Raw genomic sequence first — 21,443 nt, forward strand, 5'->3', positions numbered from 1 at the left:
CTCTCTAACTTTTGACGCAAGGATCTTCGGTCATGATATTTGAAACTGAAGAACCTTTGACGCTTAAATTAAAAAGCGAAACCACGGACTAAAATTAATAACTAATATTTTTCTTTGATCAATAGTCTCTAATAGGTCAACCCTGTTTTTTGGCCACTTTTGAAGCAGATTAACTGATGACGCTTCTTAAATTATTGAGCAAAACTGCGGACGAAAACTGATATTTTTCTGATATACCGACGAAAACTCGTATAAAACTGATGTTTTTCTTTGACCAATAGTCTCGAAAAGTTCCATCCCGCATTTGTCAAAGAGTAGCGAAAATATAACCTATCGGAATATATATTTTTTAAAAGTTACGTCCAACTAGGTTTTCTTGTGATCCCGCAACACTCTGCGACGTCTCCCCTTATGGAGGGATCTACCCCATCCGCCTGTCCCGTCACCTTCCATTAGCGCCTCCCGAAAGCCACACGTCACTCTTGGTCTCGCCAGCAGTCTCACCACCAGACGAACACCCCAACGCCATCCGTCTCCTTCATTCCACCCCCTTCCCCATCAACGGTGCCACATTAAGCACCACCGCCGCCACCGTTTTCTCGCCAACCTCCTTCGCACCTCCCGACAGAGCCGCCCGCCCCACCCGCCAACCGACCCCCATCCCCAATTTGTTCCCGCTCTCATTCTCGTCCATCAAAAGCCCCAATTCAACCCCCGGCTAATGCCTCGTTTCCATTACCAACGCCCCACAGCATCTGCCCTCATAACCTACGTAGGATCAACTCGGCCGTGACCTACAGCGGTGGTTCAACGCGCGATGCTGGCGATAAAAATATTAATGGTATCGGTCGAAGGCCTTTCTAATGAGTAGGTCTTATGAAAACTCAAAAAAGCTTCCTCACCGGGCACATCAAGAGGCATGATTATAATAAAAAATTATTATCATTATTCAATTGTTATAATTAGGCCATTGGGCTATCGGTAAAATGAAAATACGAAGAAAACTATTGAAAGAATGATAAGATACCCTTGAAATCTACTTCTATAACCGATTTTTAAAAATACGTAACATTTTCCGGAAGGTTTCAAATGGTTTTATCTAGTATGTCGTGCAGTCTCATATGCTCCAGCGCAAGAAGGAGAACTGCTTTACACTCTAATGGTCATTTAAAGACGCTCATTGAAGGATAAGTGGAAAGGGGAACAGCAAAAAATAATAATCCTCGTATGAGTCAAAGTGATTATCAATGCAAAAAATTAAGTATGTCGCATTAGCTAATATTAATGGCAAAGAAGGAGACTAATTCTATTTACTAATGCTAATTTTTTATACCGATGATGATGATCAACAGGAAGGGAATTAAGATACAAGTATGCAGTAGGTGAAGAAGACAGAAAAAAACAGGTGAATAGTGAGATAAAACTTGAATACTTGAGGGAGTGAATGAATATTGTCACCTGGAAAACTAATGTATTATTAAAGTACTATATATGCAGAAATAGCTTGAAGAACAATCCCACAAAAGAATGAATTTTCAACTTAGAAATTACACGGGTTACGAGACGTGAAATAACGGAAAATCTTCAACAGAAGTTACGCCGAAATCATACTTCCTCATTGAGTCAAGATGTTAAGCGTGGAAGAAATCGAACTGAGATGCTGCGGAAGAACGATGAAGATAAAATGGATAAACCGAAGAAGCAATAAGTGCAACGACCAAAAATGCGAAAAATTTGAAATTTTTACGGTCGTTTCAGTTTTCATTCGGCATTTTCAAAGGATATAAACTAAAATTGTACGGAGCAGATGAGGCAATATTTAGGAGTGCAGTTACTGCCATGAAGTATCAAAATTTCAATAGAAGGAATTGTAAAGAGATAACTATAATGAAGTATTGAAATAACATCTCGTTTTTTTGCACGGCACTGAAGTTTGGTAAAAGTTTTCCAAAATGCACATTTTTTTCAAAAATATTTCCCGCACTCTTAGATCATTTATTTTACGCTCATTATAAATATCTACTTTACAATACTTTTAACCAAATTGAGCGACTTGATGCAAGCATTTTCGGTGTTAAAGACTCAGAATATTTCTTTATGCTATACGTGCTAATTTACATGAGACTACTAAATATATTAATACAACCCGTAATATTTCGCTCATTGTAGCGTAAATATAAAATTTACAAGCATTTTAATTTACTTAGGCTATGTGTAGTACATAAATACGCAATGCATTTCCCGCAGTTCTCATTTCTTAGATGATTGCTTCTGACGTAAGTCTGGATGATAAATACGGATGAGCCTCGAGGATTAGGAGTGACCATCTTTCTTACGGCTTATGTATTGCGGATTTTGTGCATTGTGGAATACAATTTTGGCTCCCTTACGGCCTATCTATACTACTATAAATCTCACTTCCGACAACTCACTGACTGACTGACTGATGCATTGGGGTGAACGAGACAACATACGACAAAAAGCCATAGAATAGATATAGAAAGCCATTAAATCGTCTGAAACCTTATAAATAAAAGGAAATATTATTATAAGGAATATATATGTAGTATTTTCCGATCACTATTTCTATCTATCACAGTGTTTGCCAACTGCCTCTATGCCTCTACTTTTTAAAGGCATTTGAAGGTCAAAAATAGCGATTTTCAGGTAGATATGGAAGGAAACTTATACGACAGTATTCCTCTTCAAATTAAAAAAATGACCTATGTCTGAGATGAGTAGTGAGGGGGAGATGCTGTTAAGGGTTTTATGTGATTTCAATATACTTGCTGATGCTTATCACTGCCGTTAGATATGTTTAAGCCATAACTTTTTCTGGCAAACTATCGTAAAAATGTAGAATGATCTTAAATCAATGGGTGAAAGGAAAGAATGATATAAATTATATTATTCTTTCTTTTCACCCAAATAAAGATTAAAATTAAAAGAAAGAACGAGAAAAAAATGCCTCTAATTATTGGGAGCATTTGGGTCAAACGATCGATTCTTCAAAAAACGTCATTTTTGGAATCTAGACCGTGCAATTTCACTATTCCATGATTTATCATCTCGACCAAGACGGAGATACGGTGTTGCGTCATCGGGTTCAACAAAAACGGTAAGAACTGGCAGAGTGACTGAAAAATGCTGTGGGCCTTCTTGATGAGGTTCTGGGGGGACAGAGTCCTTCCATCGAGCGAAAGCGAATGTCTCATTGTAGACCATCCAAAAATCGGAAAATTTATCTACCGAAAATTTTAGGGATTTTCTTTTCCATAAGAAAATCTTTCCTTTGCGTGGAAAAATCAAACTATGTTTTCGCTAGTAGTGGCCCTATCCGCCCCAATAACGGCGTTGGGATTTTCCAATCCCCTCCTTTTCAACCCTATCCTCACCTCTGAGGCACAGAATAGAAACTTACAGAATCAGAATGGTCGCTCAGGTGAATTCGTGTGGTATTTTTTCCTGCGCATGCATGAAGTCAGCCATGTTGTGAGAGAGTTATAGGAAGTGAACGCGAAGGGTCCAGAAGAGATTTCCTGTGTTTTTGTGCCAATTGTAGAGGATTTAGAAACGAATTTCCTGTTTTTAATAACTGAAAACCTCAATTTTGGCATCGAGATTGCTGAGGAGTACGGTGAAAAATGCAGAATGCACTAAAAATTGGTGTTCTGCCATAAATTGCAGCAATGCCTCGAAGAAAAACTGACGGTATCAGTGTCTTTCGTTTTCCGAAGGATGAGAGCAGGTAATGGAAGGCAGCAATAATAACCTGGGTGACATTTCGAATCTCAGGTGCCTCATTAACCTTGAAGTCTTACGGAATCTATTTTATTTCTAGGGCAAGGGAATGGGTTATCGCTACACGCCGTTATTCCGTAGGATTCTATCCTGTGTCTGAGGCGTCGCTTCGCTGGGCTCCCTATCACGACGGCGTTTCAGTGCTTTTTCCTTCCCCATCAAATCTCTCCCCGGGATGACTGGGCGAATAAGTTAGTTACTTGGTCCCTGACCCTCGTGTGTTGTATCCTTACGAGCACCCACCCTGGGTCCTCATCCGCTGTAGTCCAGCCCCCACGTTTTCCACTCAATGCGGAAATAAATTCCAGGAGTCACTGACCGATCGTTGAGGTGGAAACCAAAGCTTTAAAAAAATTTCTCATTTTCCTCCCCAAAGCCGATTGGGCATTTCGCTTTCAAAGAAACGCGAATCATTCGCGGAATTACGTCCTTTCTTTTGAGTTGGGCTTCGCTTGAGAGTGATAATGATCAGCTCCCTTTTGAACTCTTTTGAAATTTCTCCGATATTTCCCACTACCTCTCCTCCCTGCTCTTCTCTACGCCGAGGAATGTTAGCGTCAACTCATTTCTTTCCTCGTCAACGGGCCCAGGATTTTCTTTTTGCTTCAGTTCCCTGAAATTCTTTTTCTCTAGACTAAAGAGAGCCGAATAGAACCAACCCATCGCCTCAGTTTTTCCTCTCTGGCGTAACATGCAATTCACTCATAAGCCATCACTTGATGACGTCTACAATGGATAAAAAAAACGTAAGACAAGATGAAGCCAGTGAGCCAACATTATCAAAAATACATTTCAATTATTAATACTTTTCACATACAAGTAACAGAAATTAATGTTATATTAAATAAAATAGATTGAAAAATTAATGAGAAACTAAAGTTAACGCAATTTTTAACTTAGGCTTATGACAAAATTTGTAATTATGTAGCATCGAAACTGATAGTAATTTACCGGAATCATTATTCTTTTAAAAAACCCTTGACGGATTCATTAATAAATCTGGATATTGATTGTTTCCGAATCAAAATATTCAACATTTAAAAAAAGCAATGACTTTCCTGAATTAAGTATTTTTAATATTTACCTATCTATTTATAACTAATTTTCTGAGATATAAAGAATAAGCTGTATCAATACGATATTCTTTTAACTATTTTTTACGTTCCCATGAGATGTTCATCAGTTGAATAAAAATGAAAGTGTGTTTACATCCAAAAATAACATAGTTTACATTATACCAGTAGTACAATTTTGCACTTATTAGCTAACTAAAAAATTCCAAACGCTGGCTTTCCCAATGAATGGTAACTCCACTAATACAACTTTGTTTTTGAAGCACCAAGTTGGGCTATTTTTCAATAATTATTTTCTCTCAATTTTTTAATTCCAGAATGATTTCTCCATTCCTATTTTTTGATTAGTTTTTGTGAATATTCGTCCCTACATAGCAAAAGAATGAACTTTGTGAGCAGTGGTACCGTAAAAGTTCACCACCAACTAGCTCGCGGGTTTTTTTTTATACTTTGAAATCGAGGCTTCAAAAATTGTTTCCTGAACGAATTAAATAAAATGTAATTCGGAAAAAAATAACGGTTCCAATCTTCATTCAAATTAAAACAATGGCCTAAGGAAGTATGGACAGATTGAAATATAGATTGCACTATGATTAAAAAATAATCCCAATTAATGTGAATGAGAAGCAATTTTTTCACTATAGTAAAACGCCATGTTTACTTTAGAGGTAAAAGTCTTTAATAATACAGTTTAAAATATAATGTTTTTCACGAAAATTGTGCGCTTAACGCGGACTCATTTCGTGAAATTGTGCACTACATGCGGCTATATATCCTATAGTGTGCATGAATAACATTTAACTCGTCATTGTGTATTTTTTTAATCAATCGTCGCTTCTAAATATAAGTGAAAAGAAATAAGTTAGTTTTGCGTTAGGATAGTCTCATCCAAAAAGATGAGAGTTGAGGAACACTGAACACTTAATTCTTGGTAGTTTTATTACTTGAGGATTTGTGTGTCTCGAAAGAAAAAAGAGGAGTTTCGAGTTGCGTCTCGTTTATGCTCAACTTAACCCGAATGACAAGGCAGCAGGAAATTCTCTCTCCCTAATCCTCACACCAGATTAAACCTCCTTTCCACCTCCTGGTTTTCTTAAGGGAAAATAAATAAAATGAGACATTCACATCCTTGAAGAAAACCTTCCAAGCAAAGACACGCTTTATCATCTTAAAAAAAACGCACTAAGTCGTCATAACTTTGAGCAATTTTGATCCCTAACGCTATCGCTTCAGCAAGAGGCTGCCATGAGGACGTTCTAGACTCCACAAAATAGGCTTAGTTACTTCAAAAGTGTGGGTAGCCTAATCTCTTCATCCTTAAAAACTGCACTTGTATAAATGACTCTTGAAAAGCTTAGAACCTTATTCAGAGCCTGGCAATTGAATCTTTTTCGTTCTCCCAATGACTCATAATTTCCGACAGTGAAACAATATATCAATTGGAAGCATTCCGCCAATTTCTATTCAATATTATATTGTTTCCACGTGTCCTAATAGGTTACATGTGAATAAAAATCATAGAGTATTTCAAAGGTTTCAGGGAATTTCCACCGACGAATTGAAGTAAATGCTTTAGTCTCCAACCGCACGAAAATCGGGTTCAATTCCGACGTTGATTAAAATTTACAATCTTCAGCTTACATCATACATGTTGATTGGTAGTTTTCTCTGGCTTTCTGAATTCTTCGTTCTCTCTATATTCCGGAGTTTCACCGCGTTGGTTATGAGAGGTTGACGATAGTTTCGCCGGCATTCCACCAGGCGTCTCATAGTGGAAGTGCCGATATTGGCATTTCGGCTGCGTTTATATAGCCCTCGTTTTTTCGCTGCTGAGATCATCAAAACACCAAGAAGAAGGGAAGACGGATAATACCTGACTAACTCTTGGAAAAGGGTGCTCCAGAAACCAGCCAACTACAGCACCGCAGCAACGGCTGGTGGAATCCATGATTTACAATATTCATGGCTAAAATCGATTCTGATGCCGTATGTTTTATCAGTCAGTTCCCTTATTTAGCATAATATTGAATCAATAATTTTAGGTCCTTTATTACATTTCAGAATTTAAGACTTTTGATCAGATTTTGTGGGAGCCATTCTCCCATAATCGTACAAAATGATGTCCATGGACTGCCAAAAAAACCAAAACTATTAAAAAATCTAAACGGGCTTATAATTTTATGTACCCTTTTACTACTTTTAGTGACAAATTAGTAAAGAAAAAACCTATATTCCCCAAATTTAATGTCCACAGACCATGGTTGGTCTTGTCCGTGGACAGACCCACATAAATTTTCGAAGAGGTGTTTATTCTATTAACAACCTTTACTAAATAACTTATTTTACAAATCTATCATTAAACAAGTTAAAACAAAAACATTGTAGTGTCCTACTCAAAAAGTAATGTCCGTGGAGACACAGGGAAAAGGGGGAATTATCCATAGGAAATGGTGGCAGCCTTGAAAAACCAGTTTGTAAAGAAGGAGATTGTCACCTAATATATAGGGTTGAGTTTAAAATTGATTTAGTGAATGTTTTAATGCTGGAAGAAAAAGTTTAATTCAGTTTGTTGAAAGAGCCAAGATCATAAGTCATTTCTATGTACAAGCAAAAGGAGGTAACTTTACGTGTTTTATTAATTACGAATGAGATTTTTTTTACTGCTATAGGATACAAGTTCAATGTAGTGACAGTGTCCTATTGTCAGTCGTAACTACAACTTAATTTAGAGGTAATTGTCACATATCCGTGGACGTCGTGTCCGTGGACATCGTGTCCTCGAACTCTGCAGCCCACGTGACAGATTGTAACAGACATGATGATACACTATGACAAGTTGCAGAAGGTCTAATGGCAAATAAAAGAGACTTTTACTCGTGAGTAATCATGTAATATTTCCCTTCTTTCTGGTCTGAGGACATATGTAACATGTTCGTTGTCAAATGAATCATGTCTGTAGACAACACGAAAGAAAAAAATAAAAAAACAGAGTAAATACGAGTAAACTCGTATTACCAACGATCTCTGCCACTTAAGTCATTAGATTGTATGATTAACAAACTGTAATTACATAGTTTTGGTTCTTATATAAACAAAAATTAAATGTTTTTAAATTTTCCTGTGGAAAATGTACGATTTTTGGAGATAGACCCTGTAGTAGTTTACTCCAAAAAGCGTAGTTTATCTGATATAAGGAGCTTTTGAGCATGATGAAAAATAAAGTTAAGCTCGCTCACAATTTTAAATTACATATCATTATCATTTATCCATGGAGACTGCCTAATGAACCACAGAAGGCAACGCCCTAAAGTTACTTTCACTCTGAGAAGTACGTACATATGCTAGAAATGAGTGCAATTCTCCATTTCCTTGCTCCTCGAGGGGAACACTTAGCAATGATATTCTGATGACGATAGGCCATATGGGGACTTGAAAGCGTCGTAAGGTGCTTACTGATTGCATTTACATGATAGCTAATGAAAGCGGATGGGCGATTATCTTGGTACATTGTACATTTTTTGCCAACCAAGAACCAGCACGTATAGTGCATGGGATGAATTTTACTTTGAATGGATACATGCAAACGAGGGGTAAAATACCTCAGTACTTTCATGATATTTGCAAAGTAAATGAAAGTGGATTAGAGGTAATGACCGCCTGTTTTTGGCGAATCACAAGCGGGAAGTTGTCTATTTCAGCGTTCACTAAAGATTTCACTCGTCACTCACACACTGAGCAAACAAAAGAGCCCATTTCTACGTTTAAGAGCGAATTTCAGGACGATGTAGACGAGCGATGGGGTATTTGAAAACATGTTTTGCTACTTTTAGAGCTTAAACACTCCGCGAGAAGGACGCTGTGCATCGATAAGAAACCATTTCAATCTTAGTCCCGATACCAAGAGCGTGACTGGAACCGTCTTAAATGCCGCTACAAATGACAACGACGGCGTAAAAGCTGTTTTCTCATTCATAGCTGCAATCTCATTCCAAATACAATGTACTCCAAAACAGGTAATAATAGGATTTACAATCTTCTTTACGCTGAGTGACAGTGAGCTTGCATTTCCACGGTGTTTGCTGAATTTAGGACTGAGAATTCCACGTATTTTTCTGTTCGGATTGATATTTTCCAAGGATTACTTCAGACGCTTCATTTTAATCACGTATGATAAATTTTTAATGCATTTTGATGTAACAAAAAAAACACCATTAATACCTGAACAATAAAAAGCTATGGTACCTTTTCACACGATTTATTCAATATGACCGGTTTCGTCGCAGAGGCGACATCATCAGGTACAGAATTCGTTATATTAACAGTTATTTTGTTGTTGTTTATCCGGTTGCTAATACGCATTGGAGGGGAAACCGGTCGTATTGAATAAATCGTGTTAAAAGTTTTTATTTATGACTAATTATATACAGGAAGTTTCAGGAAAAATATGCCATACTTCAGGAGGTGGTATAACTTTTTATTGTTCAGAATGGATTTTCACAAGGTAAAGCCAGATATAATCGAGTTTATCATTAATATCCACCAATTACGACCTTTACTTCCTGTAATGAACGGATAACATTATTATAGTCTCAAGAGGGAAAAAAGAAATATAATGAAATTAAATTGGACAATAGAACATCAGGCGTTTGATAGCAGTGAAGCAGGCAGTATAATTTCAGAATAACCAGGAGAGAGTACCGCAGAATTTATAATGTAAGGGATGCATCACGGATTCTATGGTAAGTTTTCTTGGATATCCTCTATATTATTTCTACTGTATACTTACCTTTTTCTCAACTTATACGAAACCGAACTCTACAAATGAGGTACCAACATGCACAGAATTTATCAGAGAACATGTGACGGCATATCTTACTTCCCAAATATTGCTATTGTTTCCTAAAATTGCTTTTTAAAAACAAAAAAAATAATCGATTCCGGCAAGTTTGTCCTCACCCCAAGAATACAGTTAACGCCGACGGATTCCACCATGCCTTTTAATTCGACTCGCAGACAATTTCCCATTAATGTTTCCTATGCGATGACTATTAACAAGGCTCAGGGTCAGACTTTGCGAAGAGCTGGCTTATTCCTGCCTGACCCTGTATTCTCTCATGGCCAACTTTATTCACCATTCTCTAGGGTAAGATCTTCTCAAAATATTTTTGTTAATATTAAGGAAAACGCTAAACAAGTATTAACAGAGGATAGTGTAATTACTTCCAATGTCGTTTTTAAAGAGGTCCTCTGACCTCAATTTGTACATGAACATTCCAATTAAATTTTTACATAAGACCCAGCCTTTTTTTCTACATTTTAAAATTAGAAACGCGCCTATCCCTCTGTGGACCTGCATTGAAAAGAGCGGGGGAAGCCCGCTGGGAGCGGGCGCATCACGCTCGTATAACAATATCACTTATACCACTTCTTTTTTACGTAGCGCGACCCGGGTTTCAATGAATTACCATCATCTTCAGGCACAAATAATGATCTATTTAATTATGATTTAATTAATTTGCGCCTGAAGATGATGATAATTCGTCGAAACCCGAGTCGCGCTATGTAAAAAAGAAGTGGTATAAGTAATAGTGTTATATATATAAGAAAACTTATAATGGAATACCACAAAGTCAGTAATGAGTTAGTGAATTCTGATTCTATAATACCTACGTTTCTCCGCAAAATCCCGGAGAAATTTTTGAAGAAACTTTTCACCGGCATTTTGTCTAGTCACGTCCTCCACACTAGCCAAAGATTTAATTCCCGACTCCATTCGAATGTGTAATTATTAATGCTTAATTTAATTACATCCACACCTTTGCAATACAATGACGTCATTTTCACAGTTTTACCCTTTTTCAGGCCGGCGTAAAAAGATTTTCAGTGCAGCCACTCAATCAGTACTTCATCCCAAAGACTAGTTTGCATAGGCTATGGTAGAGCTCACACCAGAATAAGTGCATATCGCACCAAGCATTGGATTCTTGAATCCCTGAAGATGATGGGCGAGTTGCTCATTTAAACGTTGGAAGGAGACCTGGAGGACCTGACCCGGTGTAAAACCCGAAAAATCTTTACTTCAATTGTTCGCCGGAAAAAAAAACAAAAATATGCATTTCCCCGCCTTTCCTTCTCTCTCTTCTTTCTCCCACTTCCATATTTTACTGTACACAGGGTGTTTCAGGAGGAATCTGCAATGCTTCAGGAAGTGGCAGAAAAGACAATTCTATGCACGTTTTGTACACAAACATGGGATCGCAACACCTTAGTTACCACTGAACTATGGCCGCGGAAAAAAATTTAAATGCACTTCGAAGTTATCATGAAAACGGTTTTTCGTGGATATCCAGCCTTTTCTAACATTTTATTTAATACTATAGATTTTTAAGGATATTAAATAATTAAGGTTTGACGAAAATGTGCGATAATAGTTGTTCGAAAAAAATTATTTTTGAACTTAATCCAACGAGAATTTAGAGCGAGTGTCAGCAGTACGATTGCGAAATCTCACCCATTTTGAGATTAATTGTTTAACACAATTATAAATGCAAGTTATCGTCCAAGCTTTGTTATTGAATGTCCTTAAAATTCAGAGAATTAACGAAAATAACGATAAGGCTGAATACGCACTGTTTTCATGGTAACTGTAAAGTTCAACCAAGATAATATTTGCGTTGTCATAGCCCAGTAACTAAGGCGTAGGAACCCCATGTTTATGGGCAAAAAATGCTTAAAATTTTCTCCCCTACCACCTCCTGAAGTATGGCAGATTTTTCCTGAAACTTCCTGTATATAATTAGTCACCGCACGGCAATTTACCTGGAAAACGCCACTGAATTGACGTATCCGTGGTCGGTATTGTATTTATTTTTTGTTTATTATTTTATTTATTCCCATACCATCGAATAAGGCGTCTTTCTTCGTGATCATCTCTAAGTCCTGCATCATTGTATAATAATTATTTATAGCTTCATTAGGCTTGGCACAATGCAGGGGATTAGTTATATACTGAGACATTAGTTTATCACCAGGGCTTTTTTTTACAGATATGTTGTTGATTTATTTATTTATTTATTCCAATACCACTGAATACAGCACATATTGGCCACTTCACATCGGGATGTTCAACAAACAACAATTACACGCGAATGAGCAACCATGCCTTGGATAGATGCAATCTACTAAGGCGGGACTCGAACCCGCGACCTCTTGTTTGTCGGGCGAGGACTTTACCCCAACGCCACCGATTAAATAGATGCGGAGTTTAATTCTTTTCTACGTGAACATGCTCCACCAAGTCGCCGTTTTAACATCATTCCTTGCCTCCGAACCTGAAAAGTCATCCCCTACCTACGGACGACGCCTTTTCCGCCTTACCCCCTAGTCCCTGAACCCCTCCCCCGCTTTCTACCAGTCTTCCTTGTATTTATTGCTATGGAAACAGGAACCTCCCAAGAATCCACATCGAACGCTCTCCCCCAACCCAAATTCCCTTCTTCCCCAACCCCCACTGAGGACAGTAAATCCTTAACCTCCACCCTCCTCTACGCTTTCTTCTCCCTTCCAACTTCCTCTCCTGCCAGGGGACGAGCCTTAATGAGCCTTATTCCGAAAATTTTACCCTGAAACCCCTTCACTTCTTTCTTCTCCCTATCGATTACATTTTCTTCCTTCTTTCCGACGGTCGGTCCCACCTCGATGGTGTATAATCTGCTTCCTCCTGAATCGGGCTCACACAAAAGATTTCCAGGTATGCCCAGGAGAGGAGAGGAAAATCATGGGATCATACCGAAACGGAAACAAGGACGGTCATAATTTATGGAAATCGAGCCATGATGCCATAGCACAAATACACACTTACAAATCATCTCGATTGAACTCCAAAAACTGCTGAAATAATTATGCCTTTAGTATGGTGTTAAGGCTGTTTTACACGGGGCACGGAATTGCGCAGGTTAGAGCTGCATTCATTTCGAAAATGGCGTGGAATTGCGCGAATGCATGAACGAAATTTGAACAGGGGCTATTTTACCGTCTCGCATCCACGCATTCTCACATGTGTTCTAACAATTCACCGCTTTACACAAAGCAATTTTGATTGCGCCTTCGCACGTACGTCAGGGTGCGCAATTCCGTGTACCGTGTTAAACGGCCTTAACGGGAATCGCGCAGTGATGCCTGAAATGATGACACGGGCAATTATGACGAATTTTTGTAGGAAGGGGATTTATATTTTTTTTAAGTAAAAAATCATGGACTTCATTGGTTACAGCTCGGCTAGAAATAGGTAACAGGGGAATTTGATGAGGCAGCATCCCGTAGGAGTGGGTGGATAGGCGTGAGCGGGGACCTTATTCTTTGAGCCCCGTTGCAATAGCACTCATGATCGCCCACAATCCTATAAATTTACATACAAGAATATAGCGGTAATGAGGTCTCTATGGGAAGGAATCTCGGAATCTCCTTCGTGGATTTTGAGTGAGCATTTGATAAATCGGACCGGGTAAAGCTAATGGACATTCTCAAAAAAACAGACGTAGATTGGAGGGATAGGCGACTCATCGCAATCTCTGTATCCATAAATATAGGGGATATTGCCGGAATACTTCGTAAATACTCCACGCCGACCTACCGTAATCCGTAGTACACATAATTAATGATCAATGAATCTTCATGATGAATTAAAAATAATGAATAATGGTTTATGATGAATGAATAATAATTAATGATGATTAATTATGAATGATGAAGCAAGAGTGCTAATGATTTTAATATAATTTAAAAAATGAAGTTTAGATTGTGCTTGTATCTCATCTTCTGCTTTTAGTTTAATTGTTTAAATTTTAAAATAGATTATTTGAGATTTCAAGGCTTCCTTTTACGCCCAATGAAGATCGCAGGAATGGTTTGCTTTTTGGAAGGGGCGACCGACAGCTAAGGTCACGCATGAAATGACGAAAGAGTAGGGAGGCTGGGGTGGAGAGAAACCCGGTGACGAAGTAAGCCTCCTTTTGAAGAATAGTGCAAAGGTGACCACGGCTCATCATTTAATCCGACGGATAGTATTGCACTTGATAGGCTCTCCGCATAACGCTTAATCCTTCCGTGACTCTACCTAGAAAACTTACGCGAACGAACGTGTGGGGTATCTCAGGTACCCCATTCATAAATTATATGCTGTATTTTAGAATTTTCTGTAATTCAACATCATGAATCTTTTTTTAATGATATAACACCTTATTTTGTATAATTTATAAATGCATTGGAGGATAAATTTAGGTTTTTAAATCGATTTTGTGCTAAATGGCAGGAATATTTCATATTTTGCTATTGTAACTCTACATTGACTGATACGCTATGAAAAAACAAGTACAAAAGGTGCCATCATGTAGAATATTGGCGTTATTGAAGTTATAATATAATAAAATTTATTGTATTCAACTTTTATCCCTGCACTCATATAGCAAACAAGTTTTTTTTCTTCCCGCCAACAGCTGTGCGGGGTAACTAAGCTACCCCACCAATGAAAATTGAAGTTTTCAAAAACAATTTAAACGTAAAAAAATGTCATTCGTCCCCAAAATAACGAAAAAGTGGTTGAGCTTTAATACAGAAACTATCAAAGGGGAAAAAATTATACGACATTAACATAATTTGAGGGAGGTAACTGAGTTACCACGCACAGTCACGCAAGGCAGTCCGCCACCGCCAGGGTTAGAACCCGGACCGACTGGGTGAGAAACCAGTGCTCTAGCCACCACACCAACACGATCTCTTAGGAGATTACGCGCCTGTACCACGGCATCTATAGACCAAATGTATGCGAACAGAAAATTCCTGCGTGATTATATTTCTAACCTTTACGCTTAAATCAAAGGATCTGATATCAAATTTTGACAATAGATGTTCCTGGAGAAAAAAATCCATTTAAAAATTTAAATATAAGGGCATAAAATTCGTCAATCTAAGAAAGTTTTTAATTATTGAAGGCAAGCTCTAGCTTCGCATTTTCATTTCCGTCTTTGAATAAAGTCGGCCAGTTTAATTCCGCCCTATATTTCCTTTCTTCTCTTATTTATTCTTCTCAAAAATGCTACGAGAAGCAATATTGCGGCACTTAAATCTAATGAATTTCAGATGAAATCATGAACAAGGTCAGATAATGGGGGAAAAATTGCTCCCTTCTTTGCCCTAAGTTTCTTCTTCCGCAATAACATAACCACTTGATGCAATAGTGTTGCCTCCTGGATATCTTTATTCATCATGCATCCAATTTTGAGCTATATGCCATATTCATAGCGTGTAATAATCCAATTGAATTTTTAAAAGAACCTGTAACTTCTTAATCAGACTAGATTACCTTTAGTTCTTACTTATTGTTAGCCGGAAAAATTTGGAGGATTTTCCTCGATTCACTTTGTTTTATAGTTAAAGTAAAACCATTGCATTAAAAAGTGGTTTCTTTCCATTAAAAATGTATAATTTACAATATTTTCCCTGGAAAAGTATTTACTCACATAAAGTAGTATAGTAATTGGAGGTAAGGGTAGTTAAGGAAGTGTGGAGAGAAACCCGGCGTCGGTATTAGCCTGCTCCTAACGAAAGGCGCAAAGTCTTTACGTCCTATCCGACGGACGGAGTGTTGCGCTTGAAATTTTCTCCACACAACATTCAAGCAGGGATCGGGCAGTATCTGAAAATTCTCTGCCACCGCCGGGATTTGAACCCGGGCCCACGGGATGGGAAGCCAATCATCTACCCCACCAATCAGATCCCCAGTCATATAAAGAAAAAATTAAAACAGAAAATATCTGAAGCTAGCGCATACATTTTCACAATATTTACAGCAGATGTTGGAACGATGACAAAACCTGCCAATTAACTATTTTTAAAAGACATCACATATACCTGTACAGCCATTAAATGACTACGCTTCCGTCACTCTTACTTTTTAACAATCTGTGGAAGATTATAACTAGAATAAAAGAAGAAGAAACTCAATCCAGGACCGCGAATTCAATACCCTCCTTTCCCCATGAAATGCACGATAATATTTAGTGATCACTCATGTCGACCGCGCCATTCACAGCTACCTCATTATAAATTATACAGAAGTATGGTAAAATGTTAGTTGCCATGCTAACTGGTAGTCTAATACTCAGCCGCTATTTCTAACGATGAAATCCATACAAGCTACAACGCTTTACGCAAACAATTATTGTGGGCATGAATTAGCGAAAAAATGTGTGTCTCCCGGCGTATAACGATAATGATCTTTTTCAGACTTCGTACGGGCCAATAAACTAACCTATTATGAGAATACCATATTTTTCGTTCACAATATACCGATATAAAAATTGACCAGCGAGTCTGAAACTCTAGGAGCAACAGGAATGAGGGTATGAATTTAACAGTGTAGCGGTGTGAGATTCATTTTTGAAGATGAGATGTGATTCCAAACAAAAGGGCTAATATTCAGGAAAATGAATCAAATTTTCTACATTTAATGATTATTTTGAATCATATAGAATTTTGGTCCAGAAATAACGCTTGATTTTCTAAGGAGTCCAACGTTTCGCTATATTTAAACGTTACCTTTAAAATATTGCTGACCACCTAAAGTGAATCATGTACTTAAATATTACATATACCTATCCATTCCAACCGATTATAAGGATAACTAGGATATATATATAATATATATATATATATATATATTATAATATATATATATATATATATATATATATATATATATATATATATATATATATACACACGTTTGAAATAAACTCACACGAGCATTATAAATAATGTAAAGGAACTTCTTCTTGCCCTAGGGTGGGCACACAAAAAAACTTAGAAATTGACAGAAAAACGAAAAATAAAATAAAAGTGAGGAACTTACGGGGAAAGGTTGTTTTTACAAATTTTCGATGGGACGCAGCCCATCTTTCTCAAGTGAGAAGAGGAGGGAAAGTGAGGAAAGGGCATAAGGAAGGGTGCAAGGGAGAGGGCTAAGATGGAGGGAGGAAAAACGGTGGACGGGGATTGGTTGTTCTTTCTAATGGGCGCGGTTGATTCCTGGACCAGAAAACGCACGGAAAGCCCATATGCATGCCTGTTCCAAGTCCTTCAGCTCTAGGGGGGTGGTAGATGGGGGGAGGGAGGCTAATATTCCCACTTTATAGCATTGGTCAAACATAGCTTTGTGGGAGGAAGCATGAACGGCGACTGGAAGGGAAGCAGAAACAGAAGAAACGCTATTGCATGAAGAGCGATGCCCGTTCATTCGGATGCAAAGGGGAGTGGTGGATAAGCCGATATAAAAAGCGGGGCATTTCTGGCACAACAGTATATACACAATGTTTTTTGTTGTGCAAGAAATGTCCGACACAGAGGGGAGAGGGAAGGCAAGGAATTGATCGGGAAGGGGTTCGGTGATGAGGATGTGACAAGTTTTGCATCTTGCACGGTTGCAGGGCGAGGGCTGTGGTTTAATATAGGTACTTTGTTTGGGCAGTGGTTTGGTTGTTTTTAAGATGCTGGCCAGATTTGGTGGTCTTTTAAAAACGAGTGAAGGGCATCGCGGGAAAAATCTGGAAGTGGTTGTGTTGTCTGAGAGGACGGGGAAAAGGTCTTTTAGGGTCCTACGCAATACGTCCACGCCCGGAAAAAAGGTCGTACAGAGAGAAAGAAACTGCGACGAATTGTCCCCGCCTAGTTTTTTCGGGACATATGATTTTTTTCGGATCTTATTCCGGAGGAGGGGTTCCGGGTAACCCCTTCTCCTGAGAGCATGGTGTAAATTTGAAAGGAATCTATTAAGGGAGTCTGGATTGTTACATATTCTGTGACCACGGATGGAAAGAGAAAAAGGGAGGGAGCGTTTTGTATGTGTCGGATGACAGCTATTGTAGTGTAGATATTGCTGTTTGTTTGTGTTTTTAATGTGTACAGATGTGTGAAATTTATTTTTTGTGAGAAAGATGTCTACATCAAGGAATGTGACATGAGTGGAGGAGGAATATGAAGTAAAATTTACAGATGAAAATGAATTGAGGCAGGAGATGAAAGTGATTAGGGATTCCATGCCATGTGGCCACAAAAGAAAGATATCATCTATATATCGGACCCAAAGGGTGGGTGTGAGTGGGTATTGGGAGAGAAAAGACTGTTCTAGACGGCCAAGAAAAAGGTTGGCATAGGACGGACTGAACCGGCTCCCCATAGCGCACCCCTTAGACTGTGTGTAGTGATTGTTATTGAACGAGAATGAATTGTGTTTCAATATTATCTCGGAGAGGTCGACGAGAAACTTTGTGCTCGGAATCTGTGGAGTGGAGCGCTGCTCAAGGAAGTGTTCGAGAGCGGAGAGACCTTCTGTGTGTGGTATGGAGGTGTAAAGAGATGTGACGTCGATGGTCGCCATTATGACGTCTTTGTCTCCAGGAAGGGTGGTCGAGTGAAGGCGTTGGAGGAAGTGATACGTGTCTTTAATGTATGAGGGAAGAGAGTGCACTATGGGTTGGAGGTAATGGTCAACAAAAGCGGAAATTCGTTCTGTGGGAGATTGAATGGAAGAAACTATCGGACGGCCGGGATTATTAGCTTTGTGTATTTTAGGTAGTATGTAAAAATGAGGGCTTCGGGGGTTGGAAGGTGATAGTAATGCGATGTCTTGGGTTGTTAGTCCTTCATGTGGTCCGTTTTCCTCGAGGAAAGAAAGAATCTTCTCTCGGTATTGGGGATTGGGATCAGCAGGGATGGGTTGGTACGCCGAAGCGTCGGACAATTGCCTAAGCGCCTCGTTGTTGTAGTCAGCCGCATTCATCACGACCACCGTAGACCCTTTGTCTGACGGAGTGATGACGATGTCCGGGTTACGGATGAGGGAATTTAATGCCAACTTTTCTGTTCGCGAAAGATTGTCCCTAGGTTTAATTGATTTAATGAAAGATTTGTCCGAAAATTTAGAGAGGAGGAGATTACTGAAAATTTCAATAGGATGATTGGAGGGAAGAGGTTTGGGTTCGTGCGAAGAAGGAGGCTTAAATCTCGTCAGTGCACTATGGACGGTAGAAGAATGTTGGGTGGGGTTAGGGTGGGTCTCCCAGAAGAATTTCCACTTAAGTTTACGGCAGAACTGGAGTGTATCTTTCAGAATGTGAATGGGGTTTACTTTCGGCGTGGGGCAGAAAGAAAGCCCTTTGTGGAGGAGAGAGAGCTGGTCAGGAGAAAGGGGGGTGGAAGAAAGGTTGACTACACTCTCTTCCTGGGGTTCCTCCGTGGTAGCAGAGGCTGGCTCATCGGTAGGCCCTGGGCGTGAATCGCACATATGGACTCGCTTGTGGACCTTGGCGTGGGGTGGCGGTGGGGGAGGAATGTTGTAAATCACTGATAGGTCAGGTTTGAAGCTGTGAAGAGGAGGAGGCGGGGGCGGAGGGTTCACCAGACGTACGGGTAAAGAGATGCCTAGGCGGAAGAAGGATAGGATAAGCGAGGAAAGCTTCTTATGAGACCTTTGGCGTCTATATATATATATGCGGCAAAATTCATGCTAAATATCGTTTTCACAATTATGCATAATATAATTATTGTGAAAACATATAAAAAGGAAAATTAGAATAGAAAAATTTGAATGATCCATGGATTTTTAAACTTTTGTCGAACACACCAGCTACCCTATCTTAAGGCCGTTTTACACGGTACACGGAATTGCGCAATTTGACGTACGTGCGAAGGCGCAATCAAAATTGTGTCGTGTAAAGCGGTGCATTGCTAGAAAACGTGCGAGAATGCGTGGATGCGAGAGGGCAAAATAGCCCCTGTTCTAATTTCGTTCATGCATTCGCGCAATTCCACGCCATTTTAGAAATAAATGCAGCTCTAACCTGAGCAGTTCCGTACCCCGTGTAAAACGGTCTTTAAACTCGGCCAGCATAAAAGTCACCCCGGATATTTTGTGACACCATTCCTTGATGAAAAAGCAGCTATTCTAAATCAACCAGCAAAACATATGAATGCTCTATCACTCTAGAGCCAGTAGAGAAAAATCACTTACCTCCCCTTGTAATCCTCCGGATACGGAACGATAAAACCCTCTGGTGACGGACGCGGCGTGCTCCCGACCCAGAAGAAGGCGTCTATGCGAAGAGAGGATAAAGTGGATTACAGGGCTGCCACATTCAAACGTGAAGTCATGAAATTATTTTGCTCACATCACCGTCATGATATACATGAGAAATATACTTTCAATGTTATCTCCCGTGAATAAAATCATGACAAAATATTAAAAATGTGAATTTTTATCCCGGACGTATGAAGGGCAATGTCTCCCGCAACGGTGCACATTTCACGGAGAATTTCCCACATATTTTAAGGAGAGAGAAACGTCTTTTTACGAAACGTTGATGAACAGGAAGCCATTGCATAGCTAGATTCTCAGGAGTGCCTTAGAAAATGAGACAAGTTTTTGAAGACCTCTATTTAAATTCTATAATGTTTGGGGGAAAAATTCCTTGACCTATCCGTTCTATAAAATACCTCCCTTAATATATCGTTTCTGCTGGATCTAGCAATAAAGTGAGGTTCTCCCTGTCATCCTGAATGATACCTATTTTTTCTAAATTGCTCAAGAAATCTCAGCCAGCACGTAGCCTCCGCGTTTCTAGGATTTCCGGAAGACTTTAAATTTGTAAAATCTTTTGAGACTACATGAACACACAATCCAGACAATGTATTTAGTTTCCGGATTAACTTTGTCGAGAATTACGGCCTTTATTGCAGATTTTAGGAGATGGAAACTCCTTCTTAAGAAATGTTGCTAGGGAAAATGAGCCAAATAGTTGAAGACCTCTCTGACCTACCCCTTAGAGATCAATGTGAACAGAGTCCATGTTTTGATCCATCTATGTGAATGTGAACAGAGTCCATATCCCTGCTCATTGACTGATGATGAGCCTCAGAAGAAATACATACAAGGGAGTCAATGGCTGCTGCAAAATGATCAAAAGTTCAGGCCAACATTGGAACCCCGTCTTTCAGCATTACCATGAGATATGGGAAAATGAGAAAATGAAATAATATTTATTACATTTAATTAGCTTATAATAATTCTCCTTAATGGTAAACAACAAATTTAACGGCAATAGTTAATATTTTAGCCTCTTGGGGCCGCTGATTTTCGGGGCTCTGGGACATATTCCCGAGTACTCCATTTTGGGTACTCCCCTTCATGACAGATATGTGACACCTGGGAAAAATTCAAATCAATAAGTCGTCGAGAAAGCATAAAGTTCTCCCAAAAGATTTTCTTTGCAATTAAATTTAATTCGCAAGAAAATCATATTCGTGCTTAATCCAATGCGTTTATATCTTTGGACGATACGCTTTATCAAATTCATGACTTTATGAATGATTATTTTCACCTTCACATTAGCATGAACATTTACTTGCAAGAAAGTAAGTTTTCAATCCCACAAATATTCTTATTTTTTTGCGAGATGTTTTCCGCGTTCTCGTAGGTACATTGGAGCTCATTTAGTCATTCTATATAATTCATTTAGG

The 21,443-nt window shown here is 38.8% G+C and overlaps 1 protein-coding gene across 3 annotated transcripts in view; it reads right to left on the reverse strand.

Annotated features, from left to right (window-relative positions):
* The window catches only part of LOC124154291 (protein Skeletor, isoforms B/C-like), a 267,181-nt gene that overhangs the window by 73,024 nt on the left and 172,714 nt on the right, over positions 1-21,443 (reverse strand). For all 3 annotated transcript variants that reach the window (XM_046527914.1, XM_046527915.1, XM_046527916.1), the window contains one exon: positions 19,939-20,020. In XM_046527914.1, coding sequence (XP_046383870.1) covers positions 19,939-20,020 — 82 coding nt within the window. The remainder of the gene's footprint in view (positions 1-19,938; positions 20,021-21,443) is intronic.

The sequence above is a fragment of the Ischnura elegans genome, chromosome 2, assembly GCF_921293095.1.
Source record: "Ischnura elegans chromosome 2, ioIscEleg1.1, whole genome shotgun sequence".
Taxonomy (NCBI): Eukaryota; Metazoa; Arthropoda; class Insecta; order Odonata; family Coenagrionidae; genus Ischnura; species Ischnura elegans.